Source organism: Micromesistius poutassou, assembly GCF_964030765.1.
Source record: "Micromesistius poutassou genome assembly, chromosome: 8".
Lineage (NCBI taxonomy): Eukaryota > Metazoa > Chordata > Actinopteri > Gadiformes > Gadidae > Micromesistius > Micromesistius poutassou.
The window spans coordinates 19,345,177-19,359,633 of NC_140278.1; the positions used below are offsets into that span (position 1 = coordinate 19,345,177).

General features: G+C 42.9%; 2 protein-coding genes across 2 annotated transcripts; both read left to right on the forward strand.

Moving 5' to 3' along the window:
- The first annotated feature begins 716 nt into the window (after positions 1–716).
- apoa2 (apolipoprotein A-II) lies at positions 717–2,710 on the forward strand. The gene is made up of 4 exons (XM_084471821.1): positions 717–827; positions 1,100–1,144; positions 1,577–1,802; positions 2,211–2,710. The coding sequence occupies exons 2-4, from the start codon at positions 1,102–1,104 to the stop codon at positions 2,365–2,367; spliced, it is 426 nt and encodes a 141-aa protein (XP_084327947.1). The 5' UTR covers positions 717–827; positions 1,100–1,101; the 3' UTR covers positions 2,368–2,710.
- Positions 2,711–11,119: 8,409 nt separating this feature from the next.
- apoc2 (apolipoprotein C-II) lies at positions 11,120–13,293 on the forward strand. Its single transcript, XM_084471616.1, has 4 exons — positions 11,120–11,207; positions 11,708–11,772; positions 12,101–12,260; positions 12,842–13,293. Exons 2-4 carry the CDS (start codon positions 11,724–11,726, stop codon positions 12,930–12,932), a joined length of 300 nt encoding a protein of 99 aa, XP_084327742.1. The 5' UTR covers positions 11,120–11,207; positions 11,708–11,723; the 3' UTR covers positions 12,933–13,293.
- The last annotated feature ends 1,164 nt before the right edge of the window (positions 13,294–14,457 follow it).

The window sequence follows — 14,457 nt, forward strand, 5'->3', positions numbered from 1 at the left end:
ACTATTAGCCTATATCCCATCTGTCTCCAGGTGGAAGGGTGAAAGGTCAGGACAGTCTGCGGTCCAAAAGCTGGACTACGTGGGAAGAGATTTGTTGACTTGCACCTTTCACCCGCATCTCCTCTCCACCACCCCCACCCCCCCCCCCGCCCCCCCACACACACCCTCTCACCCCCTCATCCCCTCATCCCCTCACCCCCTGTCAGCAGAAATTAAACCTTGGAGCACTGATTAAATCAATCACCCCACAATCTATTAACCGATGTAACCAATGACAGGGATTTCGTACTTTGAAAAAAGTCTGTAGTAGAAAGTGCTTGTGTGCTGGAGCAATGTCCCCCTCTCCCTGCAGACCGTCATGTGCATATCACGGGTGCATCCAGTTCAAACCCATATGGTACTTTGATAAAGATGCTTTGGGAGACAGTTTCACAAGCACATATTACCACACACTGGATTTAAGGTGATGCCACGTCCAATGGACTTTGTGTATGTGTGCATGTATGTGTATGTGTGTGTGTGTGTGTGTGTGTGTGTGTGTGTCTGGCTGTGTGTACACGTGTATGTGTGTGTGTATGTGTGTGTGTGTGTGTGTGTGTGTCTGTCTGTCAGTCAAAGGCGAGACAGACATTCCGTATCGGTTGAAGCCAAGGCGCCGTGCGCGGACGTGCGCGCGCACGCGTGGGAGTGTGTGTAGGTGTGTGTCTGGTGACGTCGACAGCGGTCTCTCCCTATATCACAGAGGGCCGCAGAGCACAGAGTCACAGACAACTCACTCCCAGAGAATACTGTCACTTCTTGGTTCTGCACGTCTAACTCACCAGCAGGTAATGCAACGTTTTGTCTCTTTCTGCAGGACTTCATTGTGCGGCTATTTGATGCGTCTCTTCATGTTATACTGTTTCACTGACAGGTTGTACTGTGGTTTTGCTTTTTAAGGCACCGGTAATTAATTTATATTAGCATAACAGGAGAATCCATTTATTCTCTGCAGGAAAAATGTTGTGTTATGATGGGAAACTATGGGATGGATATATACAAACTAGAGACCTGTAGCAGTCTATTGTGCATTGCATACATTTTTTTCTTTTTATTTCAGAAATGAACGGAAAATTCGCTTTGGCACTCATCCTCTGCCTCCAGGGTAAGGCTGTGGACTGTGACCTTTAACCCCTCGTCAGAACTGTGTGCCCATTTGGGTATAATTACTCTTGTTAGGGTTAGACAAAATATGTGGAGGAACTCGATTACTTTGCACATCTGATTTATCAGGTGTTCCGTCTCTGTTCCACATACTTTGCCTAATGCCTGGTAGTGTAGTGTATACTATATCTATATCCAAGAAGCTATCGAGAGTCCGTATTAATATCTGCAAAAGTCCATTGAACCATTGCCTAAACGATCATTTGTCCAACTGATAATCAACCGCTTATCCTGTAAAGCTCGTTCACGCATAGTCAACACACAGTGTGTGTGTGCTGATTAGTGTGTAGGGATTCGTAAAAAAAAAAGAAAAGAAAAGAAAACGTGCAGCTCTCTAAAGCAGCGAATGTCCTCCCCTCCCCGTCTCCTCCAGTCTCCCTGAGCCTGTGTCAGGCCCCCGCTCCCTCCCAGGAGCTGGTGGACAAGTATGAGGGTCTGAAGAGCGTCTTCTACCGCCGCATTCTCAACGGCATCAACAGAGCCCAGGTGGCGCTGGGACCCATGATGCAGAACATGGGCGACAACGACCAGGCCGTCAAGGCCTACGCAGAGGGCCTTCAGACCAACCCCAAGTTCCAGAGCGCCGTCAAGATCGCCAGGTGAGAGCTAGTGAGGAGACAAGGGAGCCTGTCTACGACGCAGAACAGTCGCAGAGAGTGGTGTGCACTTCGAATGGGGGGTCCTTCTCTGACTGTAAAACTGCGGATTGAGTTTTTGTAAGCCTTGAATCACGTTGTCAATTAATAGAACCACAGGGGTGCGTGCCTGATGCCCACAGAGAGCGACACACACACACACACACACTTACGCTTACATACACACACACACACACACACATTCATATAGTGTAGCAATGAGAAATGACTATTCTAATAGGATTGGACCAGTAACAGCAGTCTTGCCCTGTGCTAGTAGTCTAAGGTGCAGTATACAGCGTGTTGATGGAAAATGACAAACCTTAACAAGTGCATCGTGCATGCTGTGTGTGTGTGTGTGTGTGTGTACAGTGGCCTGGCCCAAGAAGCATCCCCCCTGGTGGAGAAGGCCCGCCTCGCCGCCCTGGGCGCATACGAGCAGTACCTGCGTCCCTACATCGGCAACTTCATGGACGAGAACATCAACCAGGCCAAGTTCGTCCTGGACAAAGTGCTGCCCGCCGAGTAGAAGGACCGCCAGGTGTTGCAACAACTCATCTTGCTAGTTGCTTGTGATAGATATGCATCAGTGTGTAGGGAAGGACTGTATGCCAGTATAGGCAGTGAACAGCGGCGCTTAGTGGTAACACACACTTTTGCTTCTGTCCGAAATACTGCAGAAAAACGTTCTCTTCTCTTATTTTTCTGCTGAGAATGTGTGTCTAGTTACAAAAAACAGCAACAAATCAACGCCGCCTATGCAGAAGAACATCGTGCATGTACAGTTTTTAGTGTTTGACGCACTGATTAAGGTTTGTGTTTGAGTGAGTGTGTCTGTGTGTGAGGAAAAATAAAGAAAAAAACGAAATGTGTTTGGATTTGTTCTTATGTTTCCTCCGCTGAGTTTGCTACAAATAATGTTATGTGGGAACAAAGTTTAACGTGAAACCTAAAGCTTGAGTACGACTGGAAACCGGCCCATAAAATAACGTACAAAATTATTGATCCTTACATAAACAGTTGATTGGCAATGTTCCTTGTGAAAACAGCTTATCTCAGCAGGAACAGTTTGTTCCGCCATCTGGCTGTCCTCCTTGTGTTGTAACCTTTAAACAAACTAACACACTGCATCGTTGAACACAATACTGATCAAATTCCAAAATTGGGACTTTAAATTAATTAAGACAATTAAAAACATTGCCCTTCGGCCTTTGATCCTTAATGTTATGTGATTTAGTCATATGATTTAGTTGAGAAATGAAGTCGGTCTTGTTGTGTTAATTTCCCATCAGCTCTCTTTGAAAATAAACTAATCAACTATAGTGTCAACGACTGCCCTCTGCTGGTGATGTGTGAGATTTAATTGAACGCAAAAGCAGCAGCAGCAGTGGTATCAATAACTTTTTACAATTGTGGACTTGCTGGCTTCAACAACTGGTATACAAAATAACATTCTATAATATGAAGATAGATTGAATACTTCCTTAATCAAACAGATAACATGAATAGCAGAGTTCAGGCTAAATGATCAGAAACCGTAAGATGACAATATCAACCCCAACACAGATAACGACAGACACAGACACAGACACACCCACACACATGTGCACACAGCCGGGACAGAATGGCATAAAGTCCTGACCGAGACGTACAGGCAGTGCACAATCGAAGGTCTCCTGAACAGAGGTGGAAAGGTACTTATAATATCCAACCAGATTAGGAATCCCCTGAGGGAGCAGTACTTGGTACTACTAAAGTAGTAGATATCAAATCTACATGACTCAGAGTATCAAAGGCAAAACCACATCATCATGGCATCATACTGTATAATGCCTTGAGGTTCAGCCTGATGGATTGTTGGCAGTATCACACAAAATTGTGATTTTGTTGTGACATATCTGGGCCATTTGTGACTGATAAATAAATAAATATTGTATATATAGGTATACTTACAATGATAAAGTACTCAAGTACCTTTCACCCATGCTGGAACTTCAACATTCAAAACATGTTACAAAACTGTTACATGTTGTAACAGTCAAAAGTATCATTGTGTCATTTTAAGCCCCAACACTATGAAGAGGGGGAAAAGTTCTGTATTTTTAGATGGAATAAAACTGTAATTCTGAGGGGCTGGGTCTGAAGTTCTACTGCCAGAAGAACTCAAACCAGGTTTCAACCGCCACAGTCTGTGTCAGGTGAGGCTCGCTTTAGCTGCAGCGTTGAGGTCTAATTATGTTATTTTCCTCGTAGGCTTTATGAGAAAAGGAATACATTTGACTAGCAATAAAAGAAAGGTGCAAGGAGACTCTACATTTATTTAGCTGACCTACTTTGCTAACTCAAAACAAATAGTTAGTGCTCTGGACTTAGGACCATCTAAGTGGGACATGAGTCACTATTATGCAAGTAGCCTAATGAGAGCACTGGTGGGGTGCTTGATGCCAGGGTAAGGTGTAATACCAAGCTGATACATGGTTTAAACACCATGGGAACAATAGACATACAATGGGTATCCAATCTGCTGACGACCACCCTCTTTTCCCTTTCAAGATTTTAGATTTTAGTGCTATTATTTGAACCCATAATGACTACCACCTGACTCAGTTTGTTCATATAGACATAATAAAACATTGTCAGCACACAGTCATGATATTGACTCTGCTGCTGTATATATACAGCTCGGGTCGGAAGCGTCCATCAAGGCCCTGGAATCACACACACACACACACACAGACACATCTGAAGGAGAGAGGTGAGCGCTTTGCTTTGGTTCACTGCCTTGGTCAAAGTGAAAAGGTCAAAGGTCAACAATACCATTAGAATGCAGTGATAGGCCTACTCGATTCATGGGAATGTTGGAAGATCGAATGGAAAACAAGTTTTGGTGAATTTGTATTTGTTATTTGTTTACTGCATATAGATATTTTTTGTGGATTGGTATTCATTTTTTGTTAATTGCAAAACTAATTCAACAGCAGAATATTATACTTTGGATTTTTTTTGTTAATTGTTGAATTACTTTTTTGGACTAATTGTAAAATGACTGAGAATATTTATATGTCACGTATACAATGACTCACATCTGATTGTCTCTCTAAAGGGTAAGAGCAGACAACATGAACAAACTGCTTATCATTATCGATTATTGATTTTTGCCTTTTTAACTGCCAGAGTGGAAATGATTTACCTGCCAAATTGTCCGATCATGGCTGTCATAGTCATCATTGGCTGTTTGAAGGACTTCATTTTGGACTGGGGCTTTAAGCAGTAGCCTGAAAAAAAATAATCTCTTTGTCGTTGTTGTTGTTGTTGTTATAATAACCACCGCTGACCAGGAGTGGAGAGCTTCCGTATGCCCAGGCAGGCAGTGGAGGAAAAGACAGACATCCTGACGAAGATCACAGATCACCTCAAGTCCTGTTATGAAAGTATACCGGGCGAAAACCTAAGACTGAAAGCTGAATAAGAAACCCACAGCCAACCGCCTTCCAGGGACCTATAATGACACACTCAATAAGATGTACCTGAAGCCGACCCTAGGATCTTTAGTGGTCTTTAATGTACAGCTGGTATAGAGGGCTTTATGCTATCTGTCTCTTACCATATATGGCTATGTTCACTTCACAATCATAAATGGTCCTCATTTATACTGCGCTTTTATCCAAAGCGCTTTACAGTGTTGACTGACATTCACCCATTCATGCATTCACACACCGACGGCGGAGTCGACCACACAGGGTGACAGCCAGCTCAACAGGAGCAAGGGTGAGCAACCTTGCGGTTACCAGCCAACCCTCTCTACCTCCTGAGCTAATGCCACAAACATAACGTAAGAAAAGAAGAAAGGAAGAGCATAGATTAATAGAGATAGGGAATGGTGCAGCATTTAAAGACATTAAAGGGAAACAAAATATCTATCAGATTTCCCAAAGCATCCCATACATACATCAGGCTGGATCTTATTGGACAGGTCAGTGTGGACGAGTTTACCGTGCCTATGCAGTTCACACATTTGAACGAATGTCAGTGCACTGTTTGGGTACAAACATACACATGCACCATGAACACATGCATGTTTTATACCTCATGTAGCGTGATATTAACCCACTGTATGCATCCTATCAAAAGGAATTGTCGTTATATTTGCATGAAATTAACCTGACATCAAGATGCTTTCTGTGTTTCCCATAGGAACCTATTCGATGATTCCATGACGGCCGTGCGCAAGTATACCGCTGTCATTTACGAGTATGTTTATTATTTTCTTGTGTACGCATAGCAGTAACAGCCCTGCTGTCTGCTTACTCCAAAATCATTCTCTTCAACAACCACATCTCATGCTGATGAACACAGACCAGTTTCTGCTCCATCAGGGCCTTCTAACCTAACAAGAAATTATTCTAAATGCACACCCAATAATAATCAGCTATTAAACTCGGGTTTGTCAAAATCTATATTTCTAAGTTGATCATCATTTTGCAAATAACATTTTAATAAAATGGATGTCAATACCTGCAGTCCAGGCTCCTAATGTACAATACACACGGATGTAAGTAAATCTTTTGGAGGTCATTGATGCAGGGCTCTGCGATTACCTCTGTATCAATGAACATTAGCAGCGTACTTCATTTGATTTGACAAGCTGTAAATTAATATTTTTGAAGTAGGCCTATGTTCATAGATCAAAATGTTCCCATGGAAATATGTGTGTGTTAGCCTAGAGATGTACTGAATGCAAAACACTGGAATGTGAGAGAGTTCTGACAGATAGCGACGCAATGAGATGTTTGAGCCCTGAACTTCTAAAATCATCATGTTTACTGTAGACATGGGAGAGAGACAGAAAAAATATATACACAAAACATGGCTTGGATGTTCATCTTCCCAAATTGTAAGCCCAAAATGTGCCCTGTCACCTATAAGTGAGGCGGAGAACACTCAAAGTAGGGGTACTATCAATACTAGAGGGGCCAGCGTAGGGGTTTAGAACACAACATAGATTGATGAGGAATAGATTGTATTTGTTAAAAAGGTTGTTAGTGTTCAAATCAATCAAAGGGATACTAGGAGATGGTAGAACGTACCAATGTGATATACATTGTAATGTATGATTACATTACATGTATATCACCTACATTTTAAAGTTATATTTTTTCTGACAGTGTCTCAAAATCAATTCTGTTTATATATTGGCCAATGTAGAGCAGAATTTTGAATTATTGACTAGGTCGGTTATAAATATATTATATATACAGTACATTATGTATAATAAATTACTTTGCAAAAACATTTGCATTGTTTTATTTTCCCTTTCCTCTCCTCTTGTCCTTTCAAAACTCTCCCCCTCCTCTTCTTTCCCTCTCCTCTCCTCCCTAACCCCCCCCACCCCCCTCTCCTCTCCCATCCTCCCCACCCCTTTCCTCTCCTCCCTAACCCCCCCCACCCCCCTCTCCTCTCCCATCCTCCCCACCCCTTTCCTCTCCTCCCTAACCCCTCCCCCCCTCTCCTATCCTCTCCTCCCCTCTCCTCTCCTCTCCTCTGAAACCCATTCAAATAAGTTATGTAAATGAGATACACTGAGATAATCACAGCTCGGGTAAAGCCCACCAATGATCTTGATAGGGTGCGTGTTGTGAGTGTGTGTATGTGCAGGTGCAAGTACGTACGTGTGTATGTTTCTAACCAGTGGATAATGGGGAGAACCATCCACTCCGGCCCTCTTGCTGGCTGCAGACCAGCCTTGCACGGGGCTGCTGTGCATCATGGTTCCCGGGATGGATGACCACACCTGGATGAACAGCCTCCCAGAATCCCTCTCCTGGGGCTCCGCATGGTGTGCGCTGGCCGGGCCGACACACAGACAACTGCTTGTGGCTTGTCCCCTGGTAACTCCTCTCTGTCCCCCAACAGCCCTCCACTCTGTCCCCTGGTAACTCCTCTCTGTCCCCCACCAGCCCTCCACTCTGTCCCCTATAGTAACTCCTCTCTGTCCCCCACCAGCCCTCCTTCCTGCCCCCTATAGTAACTCCTCTCTGTCCCCCACCAGCCCTCCACTCTGTCCCCTATAGTAACTCCTCTCTGTCCCCCACCAGCCCTCCACTCTGTACCCTATAGTAACTTCTCTCTGTCCCCCACCAGCCCTCCATCCTGCCCCCTATAGTAACTCCTCTCTGTCCCCCACCAGCCCTCCTTCCTGCCCCCTATAGTAACTCCTCTCTGTCCCCCACCAGCCCTCCTTCCTGCCCCCTATAGTAACTCCTCTCTGTCCCCCACCAGCCCTCCACTCTGCCCCCTATAGTATGGGGAGTCGTAGGCCTACTGCCATCTAGTGGTAATGTAGTGGCTGTGCTGGCCTGTTGAACCAAATCCACTTCAACTATAATATATATCAATTATATTTATGCCATTCTATTCGAGAGATGGAACTTTAATATGCACCATTTGAGACAATCAATATAAACAAATATGATGCTGTTGGAGTATTGTTTGAACTCCAAAGACATCACTAAACATTTGAATTTGAAACCATCACCTTACAACTACGACTGTAGCACCCTAACTACTGTCCTACATCAAAGTTATTAACCCTTCTAAAAAGCACAAGTGGTTGCCTTTGTTTTTCCTAACAAGGTATCTTCATTGTATCAGTCAGTATTGGGGTCCACGTGGCGCTAGGAACTTAGGAAGGCTGTGTTGTTCATAACCGAAACCAGCGGCATGGTAAAGTTATATATTTCATATCTCTATGTCTAACATAACACCATTCAACTTTGACAATCAGCAGTACCTTTCTGTTCATCTATGGATGACAAAACACGGGAACGGAAGACCTTCTGTGATTCAGCAATTGAATAACACACAGCCAATGACCATGAACCTTAATCACCACCAGTCAGTGGATGGTCTTTTAATCGGAGGGACGTCTCCGGTGTTCAGCACTTCGGTCACTCACCACTTGTGTCCCTTTAGTTCTCAGAAGCGAGCGCTCCGAAGGTTTCACTCATGGACCGTCGATAAATTACAGTTTGAGTGACACAAAGTCGTTGTTATTTACAATACCTTCATAGTGACTTGCTCATATTAGATGAGGTGATTAAATTGGGTTAAAATATAGCCTAATATAAATATAAATATTTGACTTTAATGAATAATGTGCCGTAGTTTTGACCCTTTTGGTCTAGGTGGCTGCTACTGTGCTCCTCCACCAGGACACAGGGTGGTGCTGTTGGAAACCGGTTTATTGTAGAGTTTGAATGACAATGGTACACAACGCAGGTGACCCATGCTGCCGTGATGTTGGAGATCTCCCTGAGCATGCGGTGAGGGCTGGAATGACCAGTGCATATTGAATAGTGATTATCTAACAGGTGTGCAGCCTCACCCAGCCCCAGAGTCAGCCTGATCGGCCAGGTGAGGCTGCTTAAACCAGCCATCATCCACCAACACGCCACAGACCCCCGCGTACATTGAGGAAAATCCCCAGCCTCAGCCAACCCCCCCCCCCCCCCCCCCCCCCCCCCACACCCATCCAAAATAAAAAAAAAGACCAAGTTTACCAAACCCAAATAAGATAACAGACTCTTTCCAGGGTTACTAAACTAACCAAAAAATAAAAAAGTGGGTCCCCACTTAACTAACTGGGCTCCTCCACAACCAGGGAATGTATGTTGTTTAAAACGGTTTATTGTGGAGTTTGAAGAACAATGGTACATGAAGCAGATTATCCGTGCTGCCATATAGGAGCTCTCCCTGAGTGTGTGTGCGTGTGTGTGTGTGTTGTGTGTGTGTGTGTGTGTGTGTGTGTGTGTGTGTGTGTGTGTGTGTGTGTGGTGAGGGCTGGTATAACCTGTGTGCGTTGATTAGTCAATGCACAACAATGCACACCAAATCTGTCTCTCTCACTATCTCGTCCTGCCTTTGTTACTTACACACACTCATCCACACACACCTGGGACAGAACGGCATGAAGTCTTATATATAACAAGCTACATCTTAATAACCTATTGTCCTACTTTCCTGACAGTGTTAGTGTTGTAAAATCAATCCTGTTTATGTGTTGGCCAATGTAGAACAATACATTGAATTATTGACTGGGTCAGTTATAAATACATAATTATCATCATAAATATCAAATAAATAATTTGATATAATTATGTATCAAACCAAGCCACTGTACACAAGCTTCTAGGAGGTGGGAGGAGAGAGGTGGCTGATTGAGATGTTGATCCCAAGAGAATATTTCTTTGCAAAGCAGTGCCATTTAAAATCTATTCTTAGCGTATAAATGATGAGACACAGCACAGTTCCAGACCCAAAGGGTACAGTGAACAGCTACATCCAGTCTACTTCAAACTCTGATGAGGAGATGGTCGAGCACTATCAAGCTCATTCTTTGCCTTAAGCAATTGTTTGGTGGACAGAAGGGCATGTCTTACTTGACCACAATGAAACGTCTCCCAAACAGAGGTGGAAATGTACACATAATAGCCTATCCAAAGTAATAGAATATGTGGAATATATTTTGGTTAAATGTAAAATATACTGCCTAAAAGGACACAAGCACTTTAAACAATGTTTTAATCAAAAGCAATAGTATACAATAGTAATGTATAAGCTCTAACATTATGACGAGGGGGACACGTTCTGTTTCTTTAGATGGAATAAAACGGTAATTCTGAGGGGCTGGGTCTTAAAAGTTATACTGCCAGAAGAACTCAAACCAGGTAACAACAGCCTGCTGGTTCGGTTTGGTTCAGCTGCAGATTAAAGGTCTAATTATGTAAGGAAAGGAAAGGAATACATTTGAATATCAATAAAAGATAGGTGCAATTTATTTAGCTGACCTACTTTACTAACTCAAAACAAATAGTTCCAAAACAAATGCTGTGGCTGACGTGTCCAGCCAGGCTAGACTTAGGACTATCTACGTGGGACCTGAGTCACTATTATGCAAGTAGCCTAATGAGTGAGCTGGCTTGGTGGCTTGGGGCCAGGGCAAGGTGTAATACCAATCTGATACATGATTGAATCACCATGGGAACAACGGACATACAATGGTTAGCTAAATCTTCTGACGACCCCCCACCCCCGCTCTTCCACTTTGATGATTTTAGGTATTTTTTTAGATTGAACCCCTGACGTTTACCAGCCCACTCAGTTGTTTGTATAGACATAATGAAACAGTGTCCATTGAACAGTAGAAGCCACACACCCTTAAACAGCAAGGCTTTATCTGATGCTGGGTTGCACTTTGTCTCCGAGAGCGACAACATATTTTCTGTGCTGCCGTGTATATATACAGCTCACCGCTCAGGCCCCATCAGCTCCCTGGAATCACACAGACACAGACCCATCTGGAAGAGAGAGGTGAGCGCCGGCCCCTTGCTTTGGTTCACTGCCTTGGTCACAGTGAATGGGTCAAATGTCAACAATATCGCATTAGAATGCAGTGATAGGCCTACTCAATTCATGGGAATGTTTTTAGACTGAATGACAAAAATGACAACATTTTTTGTGAATTAGTATTTGTCCTTCTTAATGTTCTAAAAAGTATTTTTTGTGAATTGGTATTTAATATTTGATAAATGCAGAACTATTGATCAATTGGCATAGTATTATTATCATATTATCTAATTCACATTTTTTGTAATTTGGGGAAGTTTTTGTTAATTGTTAAAGTTTTAGAATCGTATATTCCTTAATTGTTCAAGGGAATTGTTTTTAACTAATTGTTAAATGACTAATTGACCGCAGAATCTTTAACACAGCAGAATGACTGAGACCTCAGGGGAGAATATTCATAAACATCTCAAACTGGACGATGATGTCATGTATACACTGAAAAACAACAGATTCTCTCTCTAAAGGTAAACATCAGACAACATGAACAAACCACTTATCATCGCCGTCATGGTGACGCTCCTTGCTCTCAGTAAGTCCCAACTGGGGTAAAAAAATACTTAAGAGTTTTATCTTTTTACTAGTGAAAACATGAGTGTAAACATCAATTATCAAAGTCATTATTTTAGCAAGTAACCTTCAAATGTTTGACCTGACAAATGATAAAATGAATCCACCATTGGCTGGTGGCAGCTGTTAATTTTGGACCCTTACAACTAACTATGGAATAAAAACAATACAGTAAGTTAGCCTTTTGCGGATTTGACTTTGTCTTCAAGCTTCTCTGGTGGATTGGCTAAGTGAGTCTCTTTATCGTGTTGTTGTTGTTATAATAACCACCGCTGACCCGCTGTGTCCAGGTGCCGAGAGCTTCCGTATGCCCAGGCAGGCAGTGGAGGAAGAGGTCGGGACCCTGACCAAGATCACAGACACCATCAAGTCCTACTATGATGACTCCGTCAACACAGCCTCGGGTTACGTGGACAACATCAGGGGCATGAAGCTGGAGGAGAAAGTCAAGTAAGAAACCCACAGCCAACCGCCTTCCAGGGACCTATAATGACACACTCAATAAGATGTACCTGAAGCCGACCCTAGGGTCTTTAGTAGTGGTCTTTAGTGTACAGCTGGTATAGTGGGCTTTATGCTATCTGTCTCTTACCGTATAAGGCTGTGTTCACTTCACTGTTCAATCATGTTTTAACAATGAAGAGCAGAAATGATTATACATATTGGGTCTATCCTTATGACAACACGGGTTGTTTATTTTAGGAATGATGCAGTATCTAAAGACATTAAAGAGAAACAAAATATCTTTCCAATTTCCCCAAACATCCCATACATACATATCAGGCTGGATCCTATTGGACAGGTCTTTGTGGATGAGTTTACCATGCCTTTGCATTTCACACATTTGAACGAATGTCAGGGAACTGTTTGTGTACATACATAATAACCATGAATACATTTTACTTTAAACGTTGTGTTAAGGTATTACCAAAGAGTGATATTACCATGCCATTAGCCCCATATGAAAATTGTATGATGGTGATATTTGAAGGCAATGAACGTGCCGTCAACATGCTCTCTGTTACCCACAGGAGCATCTACGACGACACAGCTCTGGTGGTCAGCACATATGCAGGCATCATGCAGGACCAGCTGTACTTCATCTTTTACCCACAGCAGTAACCGCCCTGTGGTCTGCTGCCTCCACAATCCTCCTCTTTAACAACCACATCGTATGTTGATGAACACAGACCGGTGTCTGCTCCTCTTAAGATGAACAGCTCACCCCCAGACACACTGAACACACAACCAATGATGAGTCCAATTGTAACAGCGCTGGAGCCCAACGGAACCAACATGGAACATAAACCAAACGAAAAGCAACCGCCAGACAACAAGAGATTCTAAATGCTGACCCAATAGCGACAGCTGGTGGATTTTATGTTCATGTCAGTTCCATAGAGAAGAAAAAGAAATTGAGATATTTATGCTGCTTATCTTACAAATAAAATATTTATAGAAAACGTCATGTCTAAACGTGGTAATTTACCTCTTGTGTGGGTTTTTCAAAATGTATATTTGTTGTTCATGTTCATCATCCTTTTTCTAGAGTTCATGGAGACAAGGCTCCCTGTTTATCTCCGTATCAATGTACATAACCAGCCATTGGCATAGATTTGATTTGACTAGCTGTTAATTGATGTAGGCTTATGAACATGGATCAAAAGAAGATTACCGTGGAAATATATGCGTGTTCGCCTAGAGATGTATTGCACAACACAGGAACTTGAGAGAGTTCTGACAGACGGTGATGCAATAAGATGTTTGAGTTGTAATTAGTTTGAGATTTGAATACACTGTTGCCATGAGCCTTGAACATGTTTACCATTTAGGAGGTGGGAGAGAGAGAGAGAGAGAGATGAGAGAGAGGTGGCTACTTGAGATGGTGATCCCAAGAGGATATTTCTTTGCAAAGCAGTGCCATTTAAAATCTATTCTTAGCGTATCAATTATGATACACAGCACAGTTCCAGACCCAAAGGGTACAGTGAACAGCTACATCGAGTCTACTTCAAACTCTGGTGAATCTCAGTAGATGGTCGAGCTCATTCTTTGCCTTAAGAAATTGTTTGGTGGTGTCCAGAAAATAAAAGTCACTTAACGCAAACTACCGCAAAATCATATATTTATATATAATAATAATAAGAAGAATGACAATTTAGCCCAATAATATTAATAATCATAGTTTAGTTGAAGTGGGATACACCAAATTTCATGGTCCATTAAACAATTGAGGCAAGGTGTGTGTAACACAGCGTGATAGTTGTGTCTTTTTGATTTGTCGTGGCTGAGTGTGCAGGAGGGTCCCCTGTGGATGTGGAAAATGGGGCCCCATGCCAGGCCCTGGCAGGTCAACCTGCATGGGGAAGCGGGGGGGGGGGCTGCAGCATGGCCCTGATCAACGATGAGTGGCTGGTGACCTCCTTCTCATGTTACCCCACGTCACCCCAGGTACTCAGTGGGTTTTAGACTCAGATTGACATGGTATTCCTGATCATGCTATGGCTTAAGGCTGCATTTCATTGTATTAATCACTGTGAAATAACGATAAAGCTGAATCAAACCAAACCTTTTGCTAATGGAGACTTAAGTCTAAATTGAAAATTGTTATTATCCCATTCCCCTTTACTCTTTTTTCAAAACTCTC

Excerpts from the sequence above, each read along its gene's own strand:
- apoa2 (XM_084471821.1), top strand. The coding sequence starts at position 1,102 with ATGAACGGAAAATTCGCTTTGGCACTCATCCTCTGCCTCCAGG. Across the intron at positions 1,145-1,576 it reads ACTCATCCTCTGCCTCCAGG|TCTCCCTGAGCCTGTGTCAG; the intron begins GTAAGGCTGTGG and ends CGTCTCCTCCAG. Across the intron at positions 1,803-2,210 it reads AGCGCCGTCAAGATCGCCAG|TGGCCTGGCCCAAGAAGCAT; the intron begins GTGAGAGCTAGT and ends GTGTGTGTACAG.
- apoc2 (XM_084471616.1), top strand. The coding sequence starts at position 11,724 with ATGAACAAACCACTTATCATCGCCGTCATGGTGACGCTCCTTGCTCTC. Across the intron at positions 11,773-12,100 it reads GGTGACGCTCCTTGCTCTCA|GTGCCGAGAGCTTCCGTATG; the intron begins GTAAGTCCCAAC and ends CGCTGTGTCCAG. Across the intron at positions 12,261-12,841 it reads AAGCTGGAGGAGAAAGTCAA|GAGCATCTACGACGACACAG; the intron begins GTAAGAAACCCA and ends TGTTACCCACAG.